Here is a 23523-nt window from a genome sequence, read left to right on the forward strand (position 1 = left end):
TGACATGCGATCCACGTCACAGTATAGCATTTTCAGGGGGATGGAAGGGCTGCTGTGGGAAGGAGGGGAGGAGAAGTCCACTTCTGTCAGCACAGTTAGTCCAGTGTAAATCTGGATCCAAACCATTAAAAGTAAATCTGGACATTTAGCTGCCATTTACTGGACATTTAATCCATTAAATGGATGCCTCACTGCCAAATTATGAATGCAAAAGAGATCTTTGTAGAAAGGCTTGTGAGGAAATTAATTGGGTCTTTTCTCTATGACAGTTCACTTTTCATCTGACATGTTTTCACTGGCTATATTTGCATGTGAGAAGGGAGGATCAGTGGGGGAGTGGGGAGAACACCGTAGTACTGAAAATGACAGGAGTCTGGGGGTGGGGGGTGTTAAAGTGAGCTGAAGGATTTAATACATTCTCCCTGTTTATAACAATTTTGCAATACTCAAGGGTTCTCTTGGGATATAAATCCTGTGACTCAAAGCAGGGAGATGAGGCAGCAGGTGTATGGGGAAGGGACACAATACAGCGGGGATGCCTGTGCAAACGAGCCCACACATGTATAAAGGCACATTAACTGCAGTTCCTATAATTGTGAGCACATGGACATAAACATTTAGCCTGATGAAAGTGGGAGCGGTGGGCATACATTTGCCTCACATATTCATGCTGGCGCACATATACAAACACGTGTGCATTTTAGAGATGAACACAAAGAAATACAGTCACTTCCAAATATAAATCAATGTGCATGCTTGTACAATTGGTCCCATGACGCTACAGAAACAGATAAAAGGAGATTCTAATAGGCCAAGTATTTGGAAGCCAGAAAAATCTAATATAAGTGGATAAGACTTAAGGAGGGGTGAAAGGGGCATGCCTCTAAAGTAACTCTGAAATACAGAGGATTCGGGATCACAAAAACTGTTGTAAAGGTATTGGAAGCTGTGTGTGATGACTTTTTTAAAAAAAATTAAGTGAATTTGGCATATATTTTTCCTACAGAGAAAAATGGCAGAGGGAGCAATCCTATGGCCGCTAGACAGCGGCTAGATGGCCATAGGATATCGTGTTATCCAGGAACCAACCTCAGAGCCCTCACTCTGAGGTTGGTTCCCAGAGAACCGACCTCCCCCCAATTGTCCTCCACGATTGCAAGAGGAGCGCAGAGCGGCTGCAAAGGGGCATGGCTGGGGGCGTTCTGGGGCGGGGAGGGCGGAAATGCCTGTATGAGACATCCTATGCGTCGTACAGCAGCCTCCTTCCCCGCTCCATCCTCCCGCGGCTCTAGCCAAAAATGCAACGCAGGAGATGCACAGAGGGAACAACCCCCTCCATGCTTCTCCTGCCCTGCTTTGGATAGGAGGTTGCCTCCGAGTTCAGAGGCAGCCACCTATCTGGATAGGGTTGCACCCTTAATATCCAAATCCAGGAAGATCAGCATAGTAACTCCGTTCCCAGGACTAAACTGCAAATGCTTGTAATCCTGAGAAGGATAAAATGATTCCCATGAGAAATCCCTGGAACCAAAGATGTGTGCACATTTGTGAACCTTTTATGTTTGATGGGATCTTGAAGGTGGAATTGTGGTTTTCCTTTTACTTTTAGAATGCTGGCTCCAAAATGGCACTAGTTCTACAGTGCTTTTCCTTGTGAGGGCAGGGGAGTACCAAAACCAAATGCCAGGCTAGAATATTCATTGTATTAAGCATGCTATGGAACTGTATTGTGATCTTTGATATAGTGTTATTATCAGGGGTATCGTTAGAGGAGGGCTGATCTGGGCACAGGCCCCGGATCTTTTTTGAGCTGTGCCCCAGATCTTTTGAGCTGTCCTAATTGCCTTTTTTTTTTTTTTTTACATTTTCCCATTGACTTGAATTGGAAAACAGAAACGGCCATAATGTTTTCCTTTTATACAATAAATACATGACATTTGGAGACCTGGTAGCCCCCATGGAGCTGATTGAACCTGCCCATTTTCAGGCAGTTAGGTCCAGTGACTTTTGTGCTAGCCACAGGTAAAATTGGTTATTTTCAAGAAAATCTGTCAAAGCAAAGAGCTATAATTTTTTTCTTCTTCCACATAAGTGCATGGAATTTGAGGACCTGGCAGCTCCCATGGAGCTGACTGAACCTGCCAAATTTCAGGCAGTTCAGTGCAGTGCCTTTTGTTCTAGCCACAGGTAAAATTTGATTTTTTCCAGAAAATGTATCAAAGCAAAGAGCTATAATTTTTTTGTTCTTCCACATAAGTGCATGGAATTTGGGGATCTGGCAGCTCCCATGGAGCTGACTGAACCTGTCCATTTTCAGGCAGGTGCAGCAGCTTTTATGCTAGTCACAGGTAAAATTTGCTGTTTTCAAGAAAATCTGTCAAAGCAAAGAGCTATATTTTTTTGTGTGCTTCCCCATACATGCATGGAATTTGGGGACCTAGCAGCCCCTATGGAGCTGACTGAACCTGCCAAATTTCAGACAGTTGGGTCCAGTGGCTTTTGTGCTAGCCATGCGTAAAGTTTCCTTTTCTCAAAGACTAAAACAAAAAGTGAAAACTGCCAAGATACACAGGGGATTAGAAATCCTAATCAGAAGGTATTTAAGGTGACCATTAGGAGGTCACTATCCCTAATCTCTGGTGTAGGTTTTTTTGAGGTTCAAAAAACCTCTCTCCCCCTACTTTTCTGCTCTTACAGGCCCACTGTTGGGAGCTTGCTTGCAATGAAATTTTGAAGAGGGAGAAGGGAGGGAAGAAAGTCCTCTCTGTGAAATACTGTATTTCACACAGCACCTGATTTTACTGCCCCAAAGTGGAACCTTTGGCTTCTGCAGAAGTTTAGTAGCTTCAGTACAGCAAAGGATCCAATCAGCCTCCACAAACGTGTTTCTCCCCCTCCACTTTAATTTCTCCTAAATAGCTGTAGGACTCAAATTATTTCAAAAGGAGGGTTAGGACTATGTGGCATCATGATCGAGGAACTGCCAAGGCTTTTAAACAGGTTCTACAGTTTAAAAAAAGCTAGAAAAAGCCCTCAGCCACCTCACCTCATACAGTTCATTTAAGTACGTGCAATCCTTACAAACCCTCCACAGCCTCCTAAATTCCTCTGAAGTACTACCTCTCTGAAAGGAACCACTTGGCTTTGGGAATTCTCTCCCCCCCCCGCCCCCGGTGCATTTCTAGTCACCATTCTTCTTCTTCCCTCCCCTATCCTGTTCTGTCTTTCTCTTCTTTATTCCACCCAGAGCATATCTTGGGGCATTCTTAAAGAGAATTCTTTCCGGTGGGCAAGAGAAGTTATGAACTGTATTTGACTTTATACAAACAGACAAGAGTCTTGGATTTTCTCCTTCTCGCTCAAGTCTTTGAGAAAAGTGGGTTCACATGGTTGCAGAGAACCAAATCTGGGGCTGTTTTGTTTGTCAGTTGCCATTATCCAGCAATAGGAAGGGCTGCAGCTCAGTGGCAGAGCGCATGTTTGGCATGCAGAAGGTCCCAGGTTCAATCCCCGGCATCTCCAGGTAGGGCTAGGAAAGAATCCTGCCTGAAACCCTGGAGAGCCGCTGCTGCCAGTCAGTGTCAACAAGACTGCGCTAGATGGACCCAGGGTCTGACTCAGTATAAGGCAGCTTCTTATGTTCCTATGAACAGAAAGCTTTAATAAAAATAGGAGGTTTGGGTTTGTTTTTTAAGTGGAGGGGAGGTAAAGACTGCTCATTTATACAATCCTATGTATGCCTACTCAGAAACTCCATTATGTTTAATGAGACTTACCTTCAAGAAAGTGTGCATAGGATTCCAGCACAAGTTACTTCTGCAGGGACGTTTGCACTTTGATGTTCTGCATGTTTACTCAGAAATAAGTCCTGAGTTGTGAGCATGGTATTGCAGGCTTAATACAGTGCCTACCCAATTCCACCTAATGAATTGACTACCCTTTCAGCTCAGTCCAATACGTGTTTTGTCATTTGTGGGTTTGGGGGTGGTTGTTTTTTTGCATGAACTCTAGCTTCAGTGGTGAGGGAAAGGCACTTAGTACATGCTCAGAGTTTCTCCATAACTTAGCCCTAGTTTTGAAAACAGACTCATTGGCTGAATCCTGGTGAAGTCTTGGCACAAATGAAGTTATGGGGAGGAAGATACAATGAGAGCTTGTGCATAACAAGGAGGAAGTAGAGAGGAGTTGCACAAAACAAGACATCTGTTTTTATGAAGAGTTGCTGGAGGATGGTAGGATGAGGAGGGATGGTTGCATGGAGGGGGATAGAATTGGTAGGGGGAGAATGTAAGTGCATAGTGGTGAAAGAAAAGCATTCTGCATATGCTCAGAGGCTTTCTCTATTTAAGAACATAAGAAGAGCCATGCTGCATCAGACCAAGGTCCATCTAGTCCAGCATTCTGTTCACACAGTGGCCAATCGGATGCCCATGGGAAACCCACAGGTAGAACATGAGTGCAATAGCACCTTCCCACCCATGTTCCCCTGCTGCTAACATTGGTGAAATGTAAATAAATTCTAGTCATTCTAAATCTGCATGTATGTATATCCTTCAGAATTTTGCAGGTTTCTTGCCTGAGAGACACCTCTAATGATCTATGCATTTTCATACAAATTTACCCAAAAAACTGTTGAGGAAGGGGTGAAGGGAAAGCAAATCACTCCCTCCCCCAAACTGGAGAACTCCCTTTCCACATGAACTGCTGCACTTATCCTTCTGAAACGTTGCTGGTTTCTTACTTAGGGACAACTCTAGGCTGTCTGTAATTTTCAGAACAATGGTCCACAAGGAAAATAAGGAGATTAGTATGTCCTCTTTTGGAGACCTCAAAATGTCAAGGCCACCCTTGCACAAAAATCCTTGTGGCTAAGCTATCATTCTGAAATTTGGAGACATGATCTCCTCCGATGGGGCAATGAATCCTGAAATGTGTATCCAATTCTTCCATGTAATAACAATGTTATTGGCAGTTCGCTTTAAAAGAAAATCAAAATATAAACCCTGCACTTATTTTTCTGACACTGAGCAGGCGTAATCCCCTTCTAGGGGGCTACTATGCCTGAAATGCCCCTTCATGGATCACTGCCTTGTTGTGGCGAAGGGGCTTGCGTAAAGCCGAAAGGACACTCAGCTGTGGATGTGTCTGGTGGTGAAAAGAAAACCCGATGCTGTAAAGAACAATATTGTTTAGGAACCTGGAATGTCAGATCAATGAATCAAGGTAAGCTGGAGGTGGTCAAACATGAGATGGCAAGATTGAACATCGACATCTTGGGAATCAGCGAACTAAAATGGACAGGTATGGGCGAATTTAATTCAGGTGACCATCATATCTACTACTGTGGGCAAGAATCCCTTGGAAGAAATGGAGTAGCACTCATAGTCAACAAAAGGGTGGGAAAAGCAGTACTGGGGTACAATCTTAAAAACGATAGAATGATCTCAGTACGAATCCAGGGCAGGCCATTCAACATCACAGTGATTCAGGTCTATGCCCCAACCACTGATGCCGAAGAAGCTGAGGTTGATGGGTTCTATGAAGACCTACAACACCTTCAAGAACTAACACCAAAAAAAGATGTCCTCTTCATCATAGGGGATTGGAATGCTAAAGTAGGAAGTCAAGAAATCACCGGGATAACAGGCAAGCATGGCCTTGGTGTACAAAATGAAGCAGGACAAAAGCTAATAGAGTTTTGCCAAGAGAACACGCTGATCGTAGCAAACACTCTTTTCCAACAGCACAAGAGGCGACTCTATACATGGACATCACCAGATGGTCAATATCGAAATCAGATTGATTATGTCCTTTGCAGTCAAAGATGGAGAAGCTCTATACAGTCAGTAAAAACAAGACCTGGAGCTGACTGTGGCTCAGATCATGAGCTTCTTGTTGCAAAATTTCAGCTTAAATTGAAGAACGTAGGGAAAACCACTAAAGCATTCAGGTATGACCTCAATCATATCCCTTATGAATATACAGTGGAGGTGAGGAATAGATTTCAGGGATTAGACCTGATAGACAGAGTGCCTGAGGAACTATGGACGGAGGTCCGTAACATTGTTCAGGAGGCAGCAACGAAATCCGTCCCAAAGAAAAAGAAATGCAAGAAAGCCAAGAGGCTGTCTGATGAGGCTTTACAAGTAGCTGAGGAAAGAAGGGAAGCGAAAAGCAAGGGAGAAAGGGGAAGATATATCCAACTGAATGCAGATTTCCAGAGGATAGCAAGGAGAGACAAGAAGGCCTTCTTAAATGAACAATGCAAAGAAATCAAGGAAAACAACAGAATGGGAAAGACTAGAGATCTCTTCAAGAACATTGGAGATCTCAAGGGAACGTTTTGTGCAAAGACGGGCATGATAAAGGACAAAGAAGGCAGGGACCTAACAGAAGCAGATGAGATTCAGAAGAGGTGGAAAGAATACACAGAAGAACTATACAGGAAAGATCTGAATGTCCCTGATAGCCATGATAGTGCGGTCACTGAACTTGAGCCGTACATCCTCGAGAGTGAAGTCAAGTGGGCCTTAGGAAGCATTACTAACAACAAAGCTAACGGAGATGACAGTATTCCAGCTGAGCTATTTAAAATCCTAAAAGATGATGCTGTTAAAGTGCTGCATTCAATATGCCAACAAATTTGGAACACTCAACAATGGCCGCAAGACTGGAAAAGGTCAGTTTACATTCCAATTCCAAAGAAGGGCAACGCCAAAGAGTGTTCAAACTACCGCACAATTGCGCTCATTTCACATGCCAGCAAGGTGATGCTCAAAATCCTACAAGCTAGGCTTCAGCAGTATGCGAACTGAGAACTACCGGAAGTACAAGCTGGGTTTCGAAGAGGCAGAGGAACTAGAGATCAAATCGCCAACGTTCGCTGGATCATGGAGAAAGCAAGAGAATTCCAGAAAAACGTCTATTTCTGCTTCATTGACTACGCTAAAGCCTTTGATTGTGTGGATCACAACAAACTGTGGCAAATTCTTAAAGAGATGGGAGTACCAGACCACCTTACCTGTCTCCTGAGAAACCTGTACGAGGGTCAAGAAGCAACCATAAGAACCAGACATGGAACACCCCAGTGGTTCAAAATTGGGAAAGGAGTACGACAAGGCTGCATATTGTCACCCTGCTTATTTAACTTATATGCAGAGTACATCATGAGAAACGCTGGGTTGGATGAATCACAAGTCGGAATTAAGATTGCCGGGAGAATTATCAACAACCTCAGATACGCAGACGATACCACCCTAATGGCAGAAAGCGAAGAGGATCTCAAGAGCCTCTTGTTGAGGGTGAAAGAGGAGAGTGCAAAAGCTGGTTTGAAACTTAACATTAAGAAAACTAAGATCATGGCATCTGGCCCCATCACTTCCTGGCATATAGAAGGGGAAGAAATGGAAGCAGTGACAGATTTTACTTTCTTGGGCTCCAAGATCACCGCAGACGGTGACTGTAGCCATGAAATTAAAAGACGCTTGCTCCTTGGGAGGAAAGCTATGGCAAACCTAGACAGCATAGTAAGAAGCAGAGACATCACCTTGCCGACAAAGGTCCATCTAATCAAAGCTATGGTTTTCCCAGTAGTAATGTATGGCTGTGAGAGCTGGACTATAAGGAAGGCTGAGCGCCGAAGAATCGATGCTTTCGAACCATGGTGCTGGAGAAGACTCTTACGAGTCCCCTGGACTGCAAGGAGGTCAAATCTGTCAATCCTAAAGGAAATCAACCCTGAGTGCTCATTGGAAGGACGGATACTGAAGCTGAAGCTCAAATATATTGGCCACCTAATGCGAAGAGAAAACTCTCTGGAAAAGACCCTGATGCTGGGAAAGATTGAAGGCAAAAGGAGAAGGGGACGGCAGAGGATGAGATGGCTAGATAGCATCACCGATGCAATGAATATGGACTTGAGCACAATCCGGGAGAGAGCGCAGGACAGGAAGGCCTGGCTTGCTATGGTCCATGGGGTCACGAAGAGTCAGACACGACTGAACGACTGAACAACAACAATGCCTGAAATGATCAGCCAGTTCTGACCAAGAGAAAAACTTAACAGTTTTTTTAAAAAAATTTCCAATGGTAGTCAGTTGGAAGCATGAAGACTCATTTTTCCAGACCTTGACTCAGGTTTGGTGCTGAGCTGAAATGGTCCGACTACAAATTGGCCTGAGCAGAAGCAGGATGTTTTCCAAAATGCTGCATCGGGGTCTGAGTTGAAGTGGGGTGGGGGGTCATTGCACACTTCTTATGTATGTATGTAATCTATACACACACGCAAGTACACCACATGCACACACACACCACACACACACATAATATATATATTAGAGGCGCACTTAGACTTGGATATATTATAAAGACAGACAGACAGACAGACAGACAGATGCTTGTGTTATGGGCCTCTGCCCTGGACCTTTTAAAAACCTAGCAACGCCCCTGGTTATTTATTTTTTTATTCATTTCATTTCTACACCGCCCAATAGCCGGAGCTCTCTGGGCGGTTCACAAAAATTAAAACCAAACGGCACACAATAAAACAGTATAAAATATATGGAACATTATTATGAGCTTCAGCTATTGGGCAGTATAGAAATGCAATAAATAAATAAAAATATTATAATAACATTATTATCCTGGGTTGCACCAAATAGAGGGATAATTGCATTTATGTTCATGTGGCACTTTTAAAAAAGCACAGTCCAATTGTAAAAACCCCTCTAGGGAGGCAGAGGATGGATCAAACCTGTCGTTCAATCAATGCTGTGCACAACTGTCTCTGCAGCAAAATTCACAGAACCCACAGAAGGCAGGGGAAGTTGGTTCACTGTGCAAGTAAAAACAACAGCGGCCAGTAGAGTATACAGGGGTGTCTATATCAGCCTTTCCAAACCTGGTATCCTTCAGATGTTTTTGACTACAAACCCCAGCATTCCTGACCATTTGCCATAGCGGCTATGGCTGATGGGATTTGAAGTCCAAAACATATAGAGGGCACCAGATTGGGGACGCACATACATCCCAAGAATACCTCTGTGTTGCAAGTTTGTCTATCCTGCTCCAAGCCCATTTCAACATTTTCTAGGCAGCTTTTACAAGCTGTCAGGTCCGTGCCTATTGGCGATACATCTTGCATTACCATTCTAAGGCACAGAGAGATGAGGCAGGCAGGTGGTGTGCTTTCTGGCCCATTCCATGACCGGTCCTTTCCCCAACGTTCTCCTTCCCCCACTAGCTAGCATGAAAGAGATTTCCATTGCACTGGTTTCTGTATCTGTTTTATTTTTTTCCAAATAATATATTGACAATATTATAACATTCAATGCAGCATCTCAGTCGTTCACATTGAAAGAACTAAAATACAAAACTATTTTAAATAAATAAATATGAAAGCCGCTCTGGCCTTGGGAGGCTCCTGCTTATATTCTCCTAGGCATCTTAGCCAGGCTAACTGCAGTAAGAGAGGGTGGTACAATATAATCCTGAGGTCTTAAAAGTGGGCTGCACTGGCACTGCTACTTCATGGCTGGTTTACTGGTGGAACTGCCTGCCACTGGAAGGGCCCTGAATATTTTCTCAGTTGCATTCCAGCATTAAATCCTACTAATTTCTGTCAAATAGGAAGCAATGCCTGTTCTGAGGAACAACATCTCAAGAAAACCAACATTAAAAGGGCAGCATGGCAGCTGTGGGAAACAGTGATGGAAAGAGTTGAGTGTGTTTTTTAAAATCCAGTATCCTCCGTACTTCCTTATAGCAGATCATGAGATGGCCATCATATTTAACTTTGGCATGCAGTGAAACCAAGGACAAACCACAGTTGAATCAGTAGAACTGGGCATGCAGACACTACACTGCAACATTGAAGAAGTTGCCTTTGAATTTGCCCCCAAAGTAGGTGATCTTTAAAAAAGATTTTGATTATTTAACTTAAGGTATTGATCCCTCACCAGTGGAGTCTATGGGGGGAGGTTTTAACCATAGACTTCAGAATGGAAACTGAATCACATCCTATCGCCTTTTTCAGACATCTCATTATGGAAGTCAAGCAGAGTTTGCCTGAAGAAGGGTTAATCAAAATCTGAGTAAAAACCTCGGGATAAAAACCCTATTGAATGAACTCCAGCATGCAAGATGGAATTTGCTGTTGGCTCAGGGTGCAACTGCTCCAGGAAATATTGCTAATGGATGAAGGATTTTTTCCCCATGACTCATTGCTGGAGAAAGAAAAGTTTAAACTGGGCTTCACTAGCATTTGAAAAGTTTTGCTAGCACCAGTGATTTGACCACTGGTGAAAAATAGGTACAGGATGCTCAAGTCAAGTGTAGCTGCCTTGGAATCTTGATCTCAACTGTATGCAATATCATCAAATTTCAAGTTTACATAAATCTGTACTCTAGATGTCAGAAAATGAAATGAAGGGCTGATTCACACATGTATGTACACCACTTAATCTCATCACTGGATTACTCAGTGACTCTCGGCCAAATATCTCCATTGGAATGTGTTGTATTTGAGTTAATATCAGACATTATAAATGTTGTTGTCTGCAGTGAGTAATCTACGATGGCTCATTCACACGTCACTGGAGGATGAACATATGTTCATGAACCAGTCCAAAGCCTTACACTGCACTGTAAACTGCTCAGTAATTGTGTGTTTACAGTTCCCCAACCCCAGCCACTTCCAGTACTTAAATCATATAAATAACTCTTGATAGGTTTATGTTTGGAAGAAATAATCTGCTTTGCAGCCTGTCAAATGTAGGTAGTTGGCTCTAAGGTCTGATTCAACCAAACTATGCAGGGGTTCAATCATTCAGATAGGTCTGGCACATTCTTTTGCTGCCAGTTACCTTTAGTGCAACAGACCCCCAAACAATCCCTAGCTGGTGTACATTACAGAATGTATGAAAGTACAAATGGGCAGGGGAAATGACTGTGAGCCTGTGCCCCTTCCCACTTGTAATCCAGGACTCTGCCAACTGTACAAGTGGAAAAGGTGGTGACCAATGCAACATCACAATGCCTGCCCTGTCGAATGGCAGGACCAGCCCTGCATCTGTTTCCAGACTGCAGTAATGGATCAGCTGCCATGCATGCAGGGTGTGCTATGTTTTCCTTTTCATTGGGACAGGGTTGTATGTGATTCCTAAACCGTCCTGTGCTGCCCATGTGGACGGCATAGCTCAAAGGGGAGAGCTGATCATGTGTGAATCTGCTCTTTATTTAATCAATGTGGAGACTCGTTTTTCTCTAAGCTGAAAATGTTGACACCATCAACATTCTGTTCAACAATGTGCTGTTCCTCTCTCTCCAAAATCAAGTCACTTCTTGCACTAAGAGGCACTGGGCCCACTAACTTTCTAACAGGACTTCAGCCATACATCCCTGCTTTGGATAGGCAGTTTTAACCTGGAGATTTGAGCTATGGTTGCCCACTTGTCTCATTCTTCTGATTTTTCTACATCTCCTTTCCAAAATGTTCTTCATCAAAACCCATTGACGGCCTGTGAGACACATCTTACTGGCAATGTCTCCTGCACATCTGTATCCCTGCTAAAATATTGGTAGTTCCACAAGGACATGCACAACTGCTACCAATTTCAGTGGGGCTTGCACTGGAGATGCACACCTTGAATGGGTGAAGCCACAAATGAATTCTGCTGCAGTTAACTCCTTAAATAATCCCTACTGGCTATATTTTTAGACTTTCAATGGGACTAGTCTTCAATAAGTGGCTTGTAAACTGTAGCCAAGAAATCAACCCTTCAGCCTTTTCCTTTGTTTGACTGCATTGTAGTCTGGGATTGTAAATAAATAGCCATTCACTTGAGATGAATAAAACTAATCTCCAAGCAGGGAAGTGTTTGTCCATTGGAAAGTTGGTCTTTTTTCCCCTTTCAGGCTGTCAAATGTGCTGCAAATAACCATATGTGGGGTAGTAGACATTTTTATTGGCTAATAACTTTTATGGACTCATATTTTCAAGGCTGATCTTAGCACTGTCTCCCTCTCTGTCTTTTTCATTTCTCTGTATAAGCTGCCTGTTAGCGCATTTTATAAGTCCAGTTTCAACTGCAGCCTTCTTGCTGCAATGACTTGTCCATAGCACCTGCTTCTAAAGTGCTGTGCTCATCTAATGCCCTATCTGAATAAATAACAAAATAAATAATAATAATAATAATAATAATAAATAATTAAAAAATGGGGCAGATCACCCAATGTTGCATATAATGTTCAGAGAGGTACAATACACCAAATCCATGTGACTTCTGCATATGTCATTGGAAGGAATTGGCAGAAGACAGAGATTTATGAACGCAGTCTATGCAAAGCAGATGCAGCTTTCCTCTCTGGGTCCATAGACAAAGTGAGGCCTGCGCTGTTAAGGATGCTAAGCCCTGGAACATCCAGCTGGTCAGTGTACAAACATGCAGAGAGCTGTGGGCTTCTGGAGCTGACATGCGGCAGGTGGAAATGGCAAACCTGTGTGTGCTATGTACAGTTTTGGTCTATGTTTGTAGGTGCAGAGACTGGCTTCTGAGAGCAGACAGAGGCTTTCGCTGGTGTATGTGGATGGGCACATTGACACACAACATTCAGCAGCGAGTGGTAAACCATTTTAGAGGGGGAATTCAACCTTCCCGGTTATTTGTCACTTATTTCTCACTTCTGCTTTCCTCCTCCTTTCTGGAGAACAGGTTCCTCCTTGCACAGCGTTCTCCAGCACATCTCGAACTCCTGTTTTCTTCCCTCACAGCCTGCCTTCTGTGGTGCTAGGGAGGGTCTTTCTTCGGTAGAGCTTCTGGGTGCATGGAAGCATTTGAGGTCCCAGGCATCCTAGCCAGGATAAAGCCCCAGCCAAAACTCTGCCAGGCAAAGCTCTTAGCACCTCCCTCTCAGGGTCCTGCCTCTCCTGGTCTGTTCTGTGTCTCTGTTCCCCAACACAGGTCCAAGCGAGGGCAATGGGTGGCCTCAGGTGTGTGTGGGCTTGCCTGTTCTATGGCTAGTCGCTTGTTCTATCAGATCTCTGTAGTAGGCAGATTTCAGAAATCTGGGATAGGAGTCCTTCTCCATCAAGGTATGGGTTTTGGCTTGGGCTTCTTCGAAGCAAGCAGAAGTGGCGACGGTGAGATTCCTCCTAGTTGCCTCTCTGGTTTCATGGTCAAGGTTCACCTGTAAGGAAGGGAGAGCACATGGTGACTATTCATTTTATACCAGTATATTTCCTAATGGTGGTAAGTGTAGAAATAACAGGTAGAGTGTACATTTAAATACAGAGACTGGTATAATTTTTTCAGCTTGTATCATTAAAAGGCTTTACAAAACAAAAAAAAGACAAGGTTCCCAGTAACAAATTCAGAACAAACACTCCAAGTGCAAAGAACCAAACAAAGCAGCAGCACTGGACCAGTAAAACACTTTTTGGAGTTTACGCTAAATTATTGAACTAAACTATTTCTCAAAGCAGTCACATAAATAGACCATCAGGGCTCCTTCACATGGAGCTTTTATCCTGCTATTGAGATCGCTCAGTCACGGAAGTTTGCGGGCCCTTTACATGCCACCGTGACCCTCCAGGGCGTCTCCTGCACTAAATGCCCTTTGTTCCATTTTTAAATAGATCGCAGATAATGAGCTATCAAATTACCCCATTGGGTTCCGCTTGAGTTCCCTCCGTGAAAAGAGGAAAAGAGGCAAGAAGAGGAGCGAGACCAATGAAAGATATGGAAGACTCAGATACGGGGAGAAGGAGGGGGAATAGGAAGCACGTGAAAAAGGGAGTCGTCGTGATCCTGCATTTAAAACGGAAGCAGAAAGCCCCGTTTTAAATGCAGGATTTTAGGCTGGTGTAGAGATGCTCCCAGTCAGTTTTTCAGACACAACAATATCAGTAAATACCCAACAGTCAGTTTTACAGTTAGGTTATATCTAGCAGTCCACTACACCCCCTGGTGCATTTCCCTTTCGACTATGGGTGGTCTTCCTCAGGTGCTCAAGTAGACATAACGGTTTATAACTCATCACAACTTACAAAGGCTGATAATATTGGAAAGAACGTTAAACTTGTTTTGAGAAATAATTTAGTTCAATCGTACCATCCCATAGCATAAACTTCACAAAAAAGTATTTTACTGGTCCAGTGCAGCTTTGTTTGGTTCTTTGCACTTGGAGTGTTTGTTCTGAATTCATTAAAAGGCTTGCCACTTCTGGATCTAGTTGGGAGAATCCTCCAATCCTTTTAGAAAGGGTAGGAGACTTATTCAGCAATGAGAGACCCATATATAATAAATGTAGCCAATCTAATGAGCGTTGCAGATCCATGAACAAGGTCCTTTTTTTCTACAAGGGGGTCGGCAACCGGCTTGGAAGAAGGACCCCACTGGGAACATTCATCATGGCAGGCATAGATTTGAAGAAGCAAACCTGAGCACTGGAACTTTGCTTTTTTTAAATAGCGAAAGGTAAGATGTCCAGGCACCTGGGGGCTGCAGACTAGTTTAGGGAGTTCAGGGCAGGTCATATGACACACACAGATCTGTCCCCCAACAGGGGAATGGCCAGGGGCTCAGGAGAAATGACCAGGGTGCTGCCAATGCTACCCCTACCCTGCATTTGCTGTCTGAGGTGATTGCCTCGCTGTGTCCAATGGAGAGAAGGAGAATAATGTCAGCTGCCTTGGGTTCCTTGCAAGGGGAAAAAAGGCGGGATATAAATTAAATAAATAAATAAATAAATAAATAAATAATAGGGCTGGCCCTGCCAGGGAGTGAAGACAAGAGAGTTTGAGTGAAGGATGGATCAAGGATCTGAAGTGCTCAGTTCACCCCATCTCCTCCTGCCCATGAAATGTCATGGGTCTTTCCCCCTGCCATAAGTAATCAGCAAGATCACTCCGATTATCTTGAAATTCCATGTCATCCCCACTGTAAAGCCATCTGATAAATGCAGAAGTATAACCTGAATCCAAATTTGCACCGAATTTGCATCTGCATACATTTGATAATGCTCAACTTGCTGCATAAAGCCAGGTGAGAAATTAACACGGTCCTATTATTACAGTAAATGCCTTTCAGAAAGCCACACACTTCAGTAGAAAGAACAGTAAATAAAAGCTCCAGATAACTGGGCTTCTATTCTACTAGTTGTTATGTGCAATTTTGAAGGAATCTCTTTTTTAATTCATTTCTCCATAGGAGCAAAATGACTCTAATGATGCTGAAAATGCTAATTAGTTTTATGAGCAGTAGTCATCATTTATCTTTTGGAGGGTTCCTTTGTGTGTTCTTTTTTGTACACAGAGTGATCATGCAAGGCACACACGTACACAAAGACGCCTGCATTTGTGTCTGCATAATACCTGTGCCCGACTCCTCCTCTCCCCAACAGATCTGTAAAGCGCAACACTTCTAGGAGTATCTTAAATGTTTACTAGCCTGTTGGGGAGGTAGGGTGGAACTAGACAGACCCAATTTTATTTATTTTTCCCTATAATGCCATTTTGGTGTGAACTTCCCTGATCCACTCCACATCATTGCCTGCTGCCAATAAGGGCAGGGAAGCTTAGAGTGTGGTGATGTGATGTAGTGTGTTTCACTAGCCATTACAGCTATGAGGTGGAGAACAAGACACAAGGTTGCCGTTTTTGTGGCAGCCCCATATCTGCCATGTTACCTAGTTCTGCCTTTTCACACATGTGTTATTCTTTCACAAGGCAACACTGGTGCATGTATAGAGACGTGGAGTGGCTTCTGGAAGGCATTCCATGTCTGCAATATATAATGTGAGAAGCAGCCCAATATTGTGTTTGTAAAGTGCTACAGATTCTGGATGTATTTGCATATACCTTTTAAATGGAGGCAAAGTAGAGCTGAATCTGTATTGAATAGTATAGTTCTTACTGATAGTGTTTATATTTCTTTGCAAAAGACATTAGTCCTGGTTTTATCATGCAAGTGCAACATCCTGGGTGTTTCAGTACCACAGACAAAACCAGGTTTAATGGTTATTCTGGGTGCTTTTAAATGAGGTGCCTTTATTACGTCATTGCCCTGCCTAATTGATGGAATTTTATGGTGGGTCCAGATGTCATTGTCTTTCACTTGCAACCCATCCCCCCAATGTTTTCCCCCTGCTTCTTTCGTCTTTTTTCTTACAGCGGAAAATCCATTGCGGCGCAATCCTATTGGAATGGCTGTAAGCCTCCAAACTTGGAGGCTTATGGCTATCCAATGCAGAGCAGGAGGAGCAGTGGGGGCAATCATTGACTCCGTGCTCCTCCCTCTCTGTATTTTGGCTAGATGGGCTTTTTTGCCCATCTAGCTGGGGCTCTGCAGAGCGGGAGGGAAGGGGCCTGGGGTACATCATAAGCCGGCCTCCCCAGTCCCCTCCCTGCCCACCAGCACACCTGCTTTCCCTCCTCTCCAATGTCTCCAGAGGAAAAGATGGGATAGCTGCACAATGCCTTCTCACTGGGAGTGCTAGGAGCCCTCTGTATGGAAGCAACCCCAGTCCCCAAAGAACCCTGGGCTGGCACATCTGTGAGCAGGGTGGCTAGGGATATTAAACAGGGACTTTAAAGCACCCCCATCAAACTACAGTTCCCAGGATTCTTTGAAGGAAGCTATCACAGTTAAAATGGCATAATATGTTAGTAATGCGCACAGGCCTCATGAGCCACCCCATACATGGGTGAGTTTCCTCCAGCGGTCAGTCAAAAGTGATCCTGTAACTAACTATTAATTTTGTAACCAAGGGTGGTGATGGAATGTACCAGTTTAATCTGCACCAGTTTCCTAAGCACCTGTGTGTAGCAACTGTAGAACAACATTTATAACAGGCAACCAGTGCAGCCCCTTGGACAGCCTTTCCCAACCTGGTGTCCTCCAGAGGTGTTTGACTACAACTCCCAGCATCCTCCAGCCAGCCAGCCAGCCAGGAATTATAGTCCAATACCTCTGAGGGACACCTGGCTGGGGAAGGCTGCTCTAGGAGGAAGAGTATTTCCTATTCCAAATCCAGATTCAGCATCACAAGTGGATAAGCAGCTCCATGGGAACACCTCTCGTGGTAGCTAAGGAAGGCACCCATTCAATTGTCAGCACAGAAGTCATCCTTGGGATTTTGACTCACCTCTCTGGGGGCCTCATTTTGAACAAAGTCCTCAAAGATCCTGTTGGCTTTGGATGCCAGCCTTGTTTTTGAGCGGGTTTTCTTAAACTCCTCGCAGGCCAGCCAGAACTCCAGATTCTCTTCGCTGAATTCTGTTTTAAGGAACCCGTGGAATGCTGCCACCCCACCTGTAAATAAGGAGAAGGAATGTCCAGTTTAGATGTGGCTGGGAGAGAAGAGGAGGAAGGACAGTTTCTTGCAGAGGAAAAAACATGGCTATGGATTTTCGAAATCCTGAATAAATCTCAAGGAGGAAAAAAGAACTAGACACCTTGTATTGAACACAGCCCAGAACGCTGCAGAAAATATATTTGGGGGAAGAGAATCTTAAGTGTGGAATTCAAGGATATTTTTAATGTCCCATCTTATCTGATTCAGAGTTTAATGGGGCTGGGATACAGTACACCTGAAAGAATGATGGAACAGTCAAAGCTTGCATTTTCTATATGGTGCCTTTGTAAGGTATCTGCTTTCCAGAAATACATCGGGGGAAATTCTCTGCTGTTTTGGCATTATGTGGATTGTCAAGAGATTCCTGTTTCATAGAGGACTAAGATGGGAACAACCTGTTAAATCATGTGGTCACCAACTCCTGCTGCTTGTAATTATACTTTCCTATTGGTACATTATGCATCATAACATATTACTACTCACTTTTACTTCTCAATAGATGGTCAAAAGATTCCTTCCATCCAAGCATTTCTTCCAAAGCATATCTGGAGAAAAAAAGAAGTGTGTTGGAACCATGTTGCGGGAGGTTCAAAAGTAATGTTGGGGTAAGGAGTATAGGCAGAAGAGCCAACAAGAAGCCCAGAGATCATAAGCTAAAATAAGAAAATGAACAGTCTCATTGCTACCTATGGATGTCTCCCTCTCTTAATTTCATAACTGCCTCATATTATCTCAAATCCATAGTGTGGCTACAGTATTTAGAAAGGAGCTGAGGCAAGTTCTGAAAATCTTGTTAGCCATAGGGGAAAAGACGGGCCATTGTTCTTGCAGGCTGCTCACCAAAATGGGTGAGAGATGCCACCTATTTTGCTGTCTTGCTGAGCATCTAGCTTGAAAACACACATGCCATTGAACTGGTTTAGGGTGCAACCCTATGCATGCTTGGACAGAAGAAAGTCCTAGAATTCTCAGCATGCCCCAGCCAGCATAGCTGGCTGAGGCATGCTGGGAACTGTAGGACTTTTTTCTGTCTAAATATGCATAGGGTTGCAGCCTTAGTGGAGTTTTCTCTGTGATAATTACAGGGCAACGCAACTCACAATTGAAGAACAGCCGTATCGCATAGCATGTTTTCTCCTACAGATAGAAGCCTTAGTTACGAGTCCTTCCTCCCTTTGGAATTCCTTAGGAACTAATAGAGTTTGAATGCTGCAGTGCTCTGTTGCTCCTTCTGACCCAGGTTCCTTTCCTGTAGCTGTATGTTCTAGGACATATCAGTTTGCTATTCTAGACATGGCTTACCTCTGTTTTGTGCCCCGGCTGAGGTTCCCAATTTTATGTCCAAAATCTGGTTTATGAAGCAGGATCCCCAAACGGGTCTTGAACTCTTTGGCTCTGAAAAATAAGAGGAATATCAGAATATTCCTAGGTTATTATGACTGTTTTATTGATTCCTGTGCTATTTATTATTTTGCATGATAATGCATTTTATTCTTTTAAATATTTGTATTGTATTTTATATATTTGTGTTTTAAAATGGCATTTTAGTTTTTAACTGGTTGTAATTCACCCAGACAACATTAGTTATTGGGCAGATTAGAAATGTATTGAATGAATGAATGAACGAACGAACGAACAAATGGATACTAAGAAAATAAAGAAGTGATTGCTAGGGGGCAGCAGTGCATGTTCCTTGCTTCAAGCCTGCCCTGCCCTGAGCTGAGAATGGCCTTCTGGGTTTGTGGAAGACTCTGCATAGCTGTGGATACATTGCCGGGGGGGCGGGGGGGGGGATAGATGTTGCATCTTTGTTCCAAAAAATAAGAGATGCAGAGTAACCATAGGGGCATATCTTTCATTAGACTAATTTCTGTTGTGCATAAGTATGCAAGCATTACAATTAGGCAGTTTTCTTAATCAAGCAGATAATTCTCATCTATGCAGAAACCAAGGCTGGATTACCCATGCAGATAATGTAATCATTTCCAATAGAATGGTGGCCAATTTTTTTTTTTAAGTTCTTTCAAAGTCTATTCTGGAGACACAATCTGTTGTGTCTTGCATTTAATCCAGGGTGTTTTTTAGACTCTGCAGACTTCCTCTGAGTTCCCACTTTGTAAAGACAACAGGATCTACCTGGCAGTGAATTTAGTTTATCTTTAGTACTCAAACTGCTGAATTGACTATTAACTTTTACAACATTTAGGATTCATCAGTGCCCTCGAGTTTAATAAATTGCCGTTTCCTATAAGGGCTTCTTTTTCTTCATCCCCAACGTCATGGTACATTCCTCACCCTCTGTGCTGCAGGACTCTTGAGAAGTCATACTGTTACGTAATGGCCCATTATGAACTGGGAATATTGGTAGGAGTGCTTCAAGGGGGTTTTCACAAAGCAACCAAAATTATTCATTTCTGTAGTTCAAAAGCATTTTAGTATAATTTCTTTAATTGGATGGTACATTTGTTCTGTGGCATCTGCTCTTCAGATGCAAGGGATTGGAGTACCATGAGGCACACAGAACTGGTAACAGCCTGTTGCAAAGAGCAATGCCTTTCCACTCGGAACATCTGGTACCCTTTTAGCTGCTTCCTCCTCTCGGATGGCTCCCTGCAAGTTTGCTCCGCTTACACCCACAGATAGTCTGTCTTATCCTTCATACTTCTATTGCTGTTGAATCTGAGAGAATTAAGCCATGTGAAGGTAGCTGGTTTCTTCCAGAGATTTAAAGGAAGGGTCGTAGCACTGTCTTTGCCTGGGGGTACACACGTTCCGTGTGGTCATTATCTGTACTGCTTCCTCAGGTTCTTCAAAGCACTCCCAAAGCCTGCAACATTTGCTTCACCAGAGATTATGGTAGGTCAGGCAGTGGGGTGGGGTGGGGTGGGGTGAGTGGGGAAACCAACCACTTTTACCATTAGGCAAAGACACCCAGAGTGTCTTAAAGTTCCCAGAAACCCAGTGTGTGTTCACAGCTGTAAAAGCCCCACTTCCTTGGAGACAATAGACCTGGTATCCTCCAGATGTGTTGGACAATTCTTATCATCTCCCAACTGGCAGGGCCATTGACCCTGCTGGCTGGGGGTGATGGGAGTTGTAGTGGAGAAACAAGCATCTGGAACAGTACCATTAATTTAATAGCAAAGTGGTATGCCAGCAAATAGGCACTGTAATGTCTATCCCCCATTAAGCTCAAGTTGAACTGCATTTATCTCTCTCCCTTTCCTCCTTCCTACCCTGTGCTGTCTCCCACTGTCAAAATGTAGACTGTAAGCTCCTCAAGCCAGGGACCTGCACTTACGTTGCTCTGTAAAGCAACTTGTAAATTGGCAATACTATAGAAATAGTAATAATAATAATATCCACATTCCTTTTTTTGAGAGAGCACAAGGCTGAATTTCTCCATGCCATCTTGCCTGACGTTCCCTGACACCATTCCCCCTCAGTGACCCAACTGGGACACTTCACTTCCACTGTGCACACCATAATGCTGCGGAGACAGTTGTCTGTTTTTGGATCTCTTGCGACAGCTGCCTGCTGCGATGCATCTGCAACTGCACAGAGGTGCCTCCCTGCTAGCTGGCGCATCACTGCGACAGTTTGGAGATGGTTGCCTGGTGTATTGCTTTCTATTCTTAGCTCACCCCGCTCTGGATGGTGTGCAGCAGGAATGCTAACTGTGTGGAGGGCTGCTTGCAGAGTTGTCTCAGAGAACTGCAAAAATAGATTATGGTTCTGTTGTAGTCTTTTCATCATATCACTACAAAGCTTTCCTTCTGAGCAAAAGCAAACTGTCTATGAAGCAGGGAACCAAACATCCCTCAGCAACAGCAACAGAAATATGAGACAGACATAGTTCTTTTTTGTTTTGTTAATTACCTCTTTTTTCTCAGTAAGTCTTCCTCAACTAAATAATCATTATTTGAAAAGGTACAATGATTTAACTAGCGAAGCCATTATTTGAAAAGGTACAATGGGAGTTTGAGCTAAAGTTGCACACAAATGTTAACACCAGTTCAGAGGAGATGGCCAAGCAAGGCGCAGCTGTGATGATTTCTCACCTAGGTAATCATTTGCCAAGAGCCCCAAATATTTCCCAAGCCTCTTACCTTTCCAAGCAGCTGGCAGGGAGTGCAGCTAAACCCCGACACATGCTGAGAAAGCAGGTGGATGCTTTGCCTAAGTCTGTGTAAACTGGGATGGTGAGAAGCGGATAGCTGTAGCTGCACCTTTTCCTGCTGAGGTCTCTGTGCTGGAGAGTCTGGGAGCAGAGCTTTTATATCTAGCGGGAAATGGGAGGGGACGTGAATCAAGCACACAGTTCCTGCCTTTAGACAAGAAGAATCGGAGCTGTCCTTGAACATCACGGTCATAAGCAGTTCCCAGACAAGAGGACAAGAGACCAATTCTGTATTATTATAAAATAGGGGTGCTTCTGTTCCTGTAGCTTCTCTGATTTGAAGGGGAGAGACGGCACACAAAAGCTCCAGGGATGCATTTTGCTGCTAGGTTTACAGCGAAATAAACACTTTATCAAGTGTATGATGAAAAACACACAGTGATGGATGCTCTTTGCTGAAATCCTTTTTTGTTTGTGTTAAAGTGACACTTAAAACACACACTTACCTTGAAGGGGCCAAACTTGATGTGCCATTTGTCACGTTGTTTGTCCTTATGTAGTTGATTCTGGCAACAATTTATTCAATTTATGAGTCGCCCTGTAGCCAAAGCTCTCAGGGCAACACACATAATAAAAGCAAATACAATAAAACAAATGATAAAAAATAAAAATAGAACACATTAAAAGAATTGTTTTAAAATAGAATTGTTTTAAAAGCAGACTTCTTTTAAATTAAAATAAGGCTTTCATCCTATTGCAAATGGCAGGCATGTGGGGTGTGCGTGTGTGATTCAGATCAGGAGCACAACAGGGGTAAAGTGTTAAAGCACCCCCTCCTCCATACCATGCTCCCAATCCAGCCCCCACCCCTCTTTCCCATGCACCAGCTATTCGTTAAAGATAAATCAACTACGTAAGGGCAATCTACATGACAGGCTTCATGCCTAGTTTGGCCCCGGTGAGTCTCATTAAAACCCATGGGACCGATTTCCAAGTAAATATGTACTATACCAAGATGTAAGGTCTCAAGTGCCCTGTACAAAGCTAGTGCCCATATCTATTTGCAGGTTTAGTAAAAATTCCAACAGGTATAGGAGTTGTACTATTACTAGAGGAAGTGATGGCCTCCAAGGCTTCTAAAGAAGGGCTGGAAAAAATAATGAAGCAAAGATCTATTAAGGAAGCAATCTGATGGCCTTTAAAAATTGCCAGAGGGGCCATAAGATAAGGGGAATCCCCCCTCCAAGGTCGGAGACAGCACTCCAACCACGGAGGGGAGGTTGGAGATCTGACCCCCTGACCCTGACCCCTCACAGCTGATGCAGAAAGAACCGCATCGGCTGCCTTCTGAGGCTGGAAAATCAACCTCAGAGAGGGGGGAAAGGAGGCATTTTGGTGGGCAGGGAGCAGAGGAAACCAGAGAGGCCAAGATACGAGCTATCCTGAGACCTCATTAGCCTCCTTCCCTCTGTTTTTGAAGTGCTGTTGCTAGATTGCGCCCTAACAGATATTAGCCATGACAGTAAAATGGAGCCTCCTTTTTCAGAGGCAGTGATGATGCTGGGGACAATATATATACAGTATATATATATATATACACACACACACACACACATACATACATACATATATATATACACACATGCAGACACGCACATACATATACGAATATATATATATATTCATGCCTGAATGCCTGATGCTGGAGACAATCGAGAGAGAGAGAGATGGTGGTTTCATGCATCTGGCTGGCCAGGTTGGAAGCTGAATTTTGGATCAGATGGAACTTTGGGTCTGACCCAGCAAGGCAATTCTTACTTTCTTGTGACTAGCTCATTCTACGAAAGCTAAGCATTATCATGTTACTTTTCACAGTTCTGAAAAATGCATGTAGGGAAGTGGCAAAAAACTGGTTGCAGCTACATTTGTAACACAGAAATGGTCATCCATTAATGAATTGTCCACCACAGACATGAGCTCCTGTGCCTTTTTGGTACATGATTGTTCATTGGGAGTAACTTGTCAGGAGCTCTGGGGCTTGAAACTCACAA

General features: G+C 43.6%; 1 protein-coding gene across 1 annotated transcript; it reads right to left on the minus strand.

Annotated features, from left to right (window-relative positions):
• Positions 1–11944: 11944 nt before the first annotated feature.
• On the minus strand, positions 11945–21597 carry RGS16 (regulator of G protein signaling 16). Its single transcript, XM_084848189.1, has 5 exons — positions 21462–21597; positions 18655–18747; positions 17836–17897; positions 17143–17309; positions 11945–13185 (listed from the first exon to the last, which is right to left on the minus strand). Exons 1-5 carry the CDS (start codon positions 21503–21505, stop codon positions 12985–12987), a joined length of 567 nt encoding a protein of 188 aa, XP_084704315.1. The 5' UTR covers positions 21506–21597; the 3' UTR covers positions 11945–12984.
• Positions 21598–23523: the final 1926 nt, after the last annotated feature.

This window comes from Heloderma suspectum, chromosome 4 (assembly GCF_057233095.1).
Source record: "Heloderma suspectum isolate Gila_16-S chromosome 4, 16-S_ref, whole genome shotgun sequence".
Lineage (NCBI taxonomy): Eukaryota > Metazoa > Chordata > Lepidosauria > Squamata > Helodermatidae > Heloderma > Heloderma suspectum.

Excerpts from the sequence above, each read along its gene's own strand:
- RGS16 (XM_084848189.1), bottom strand. The coding sequence starts at position 21,505 with ATGTGTCGGGGTTTAGCTGCACTCCCTGCCAGCTGCTTGGAAAG. Across the intron at positions 18,748-21,461 it reads CCTGCCAGCTGCTTGGAAAG|AGCCAAAGAGTTCAAGACCC; the intron begins GTAAGAGGCTTG and ends CTTATTTTTCAG. Across the intron at positions 17,310-17,835 it reads CCATCTATTGAGAAGTAAAA|GTGGGGTGGCAGCATTCCAC; the intron begins GTGAGTAGTAAT and ends CCTTATTTACAG.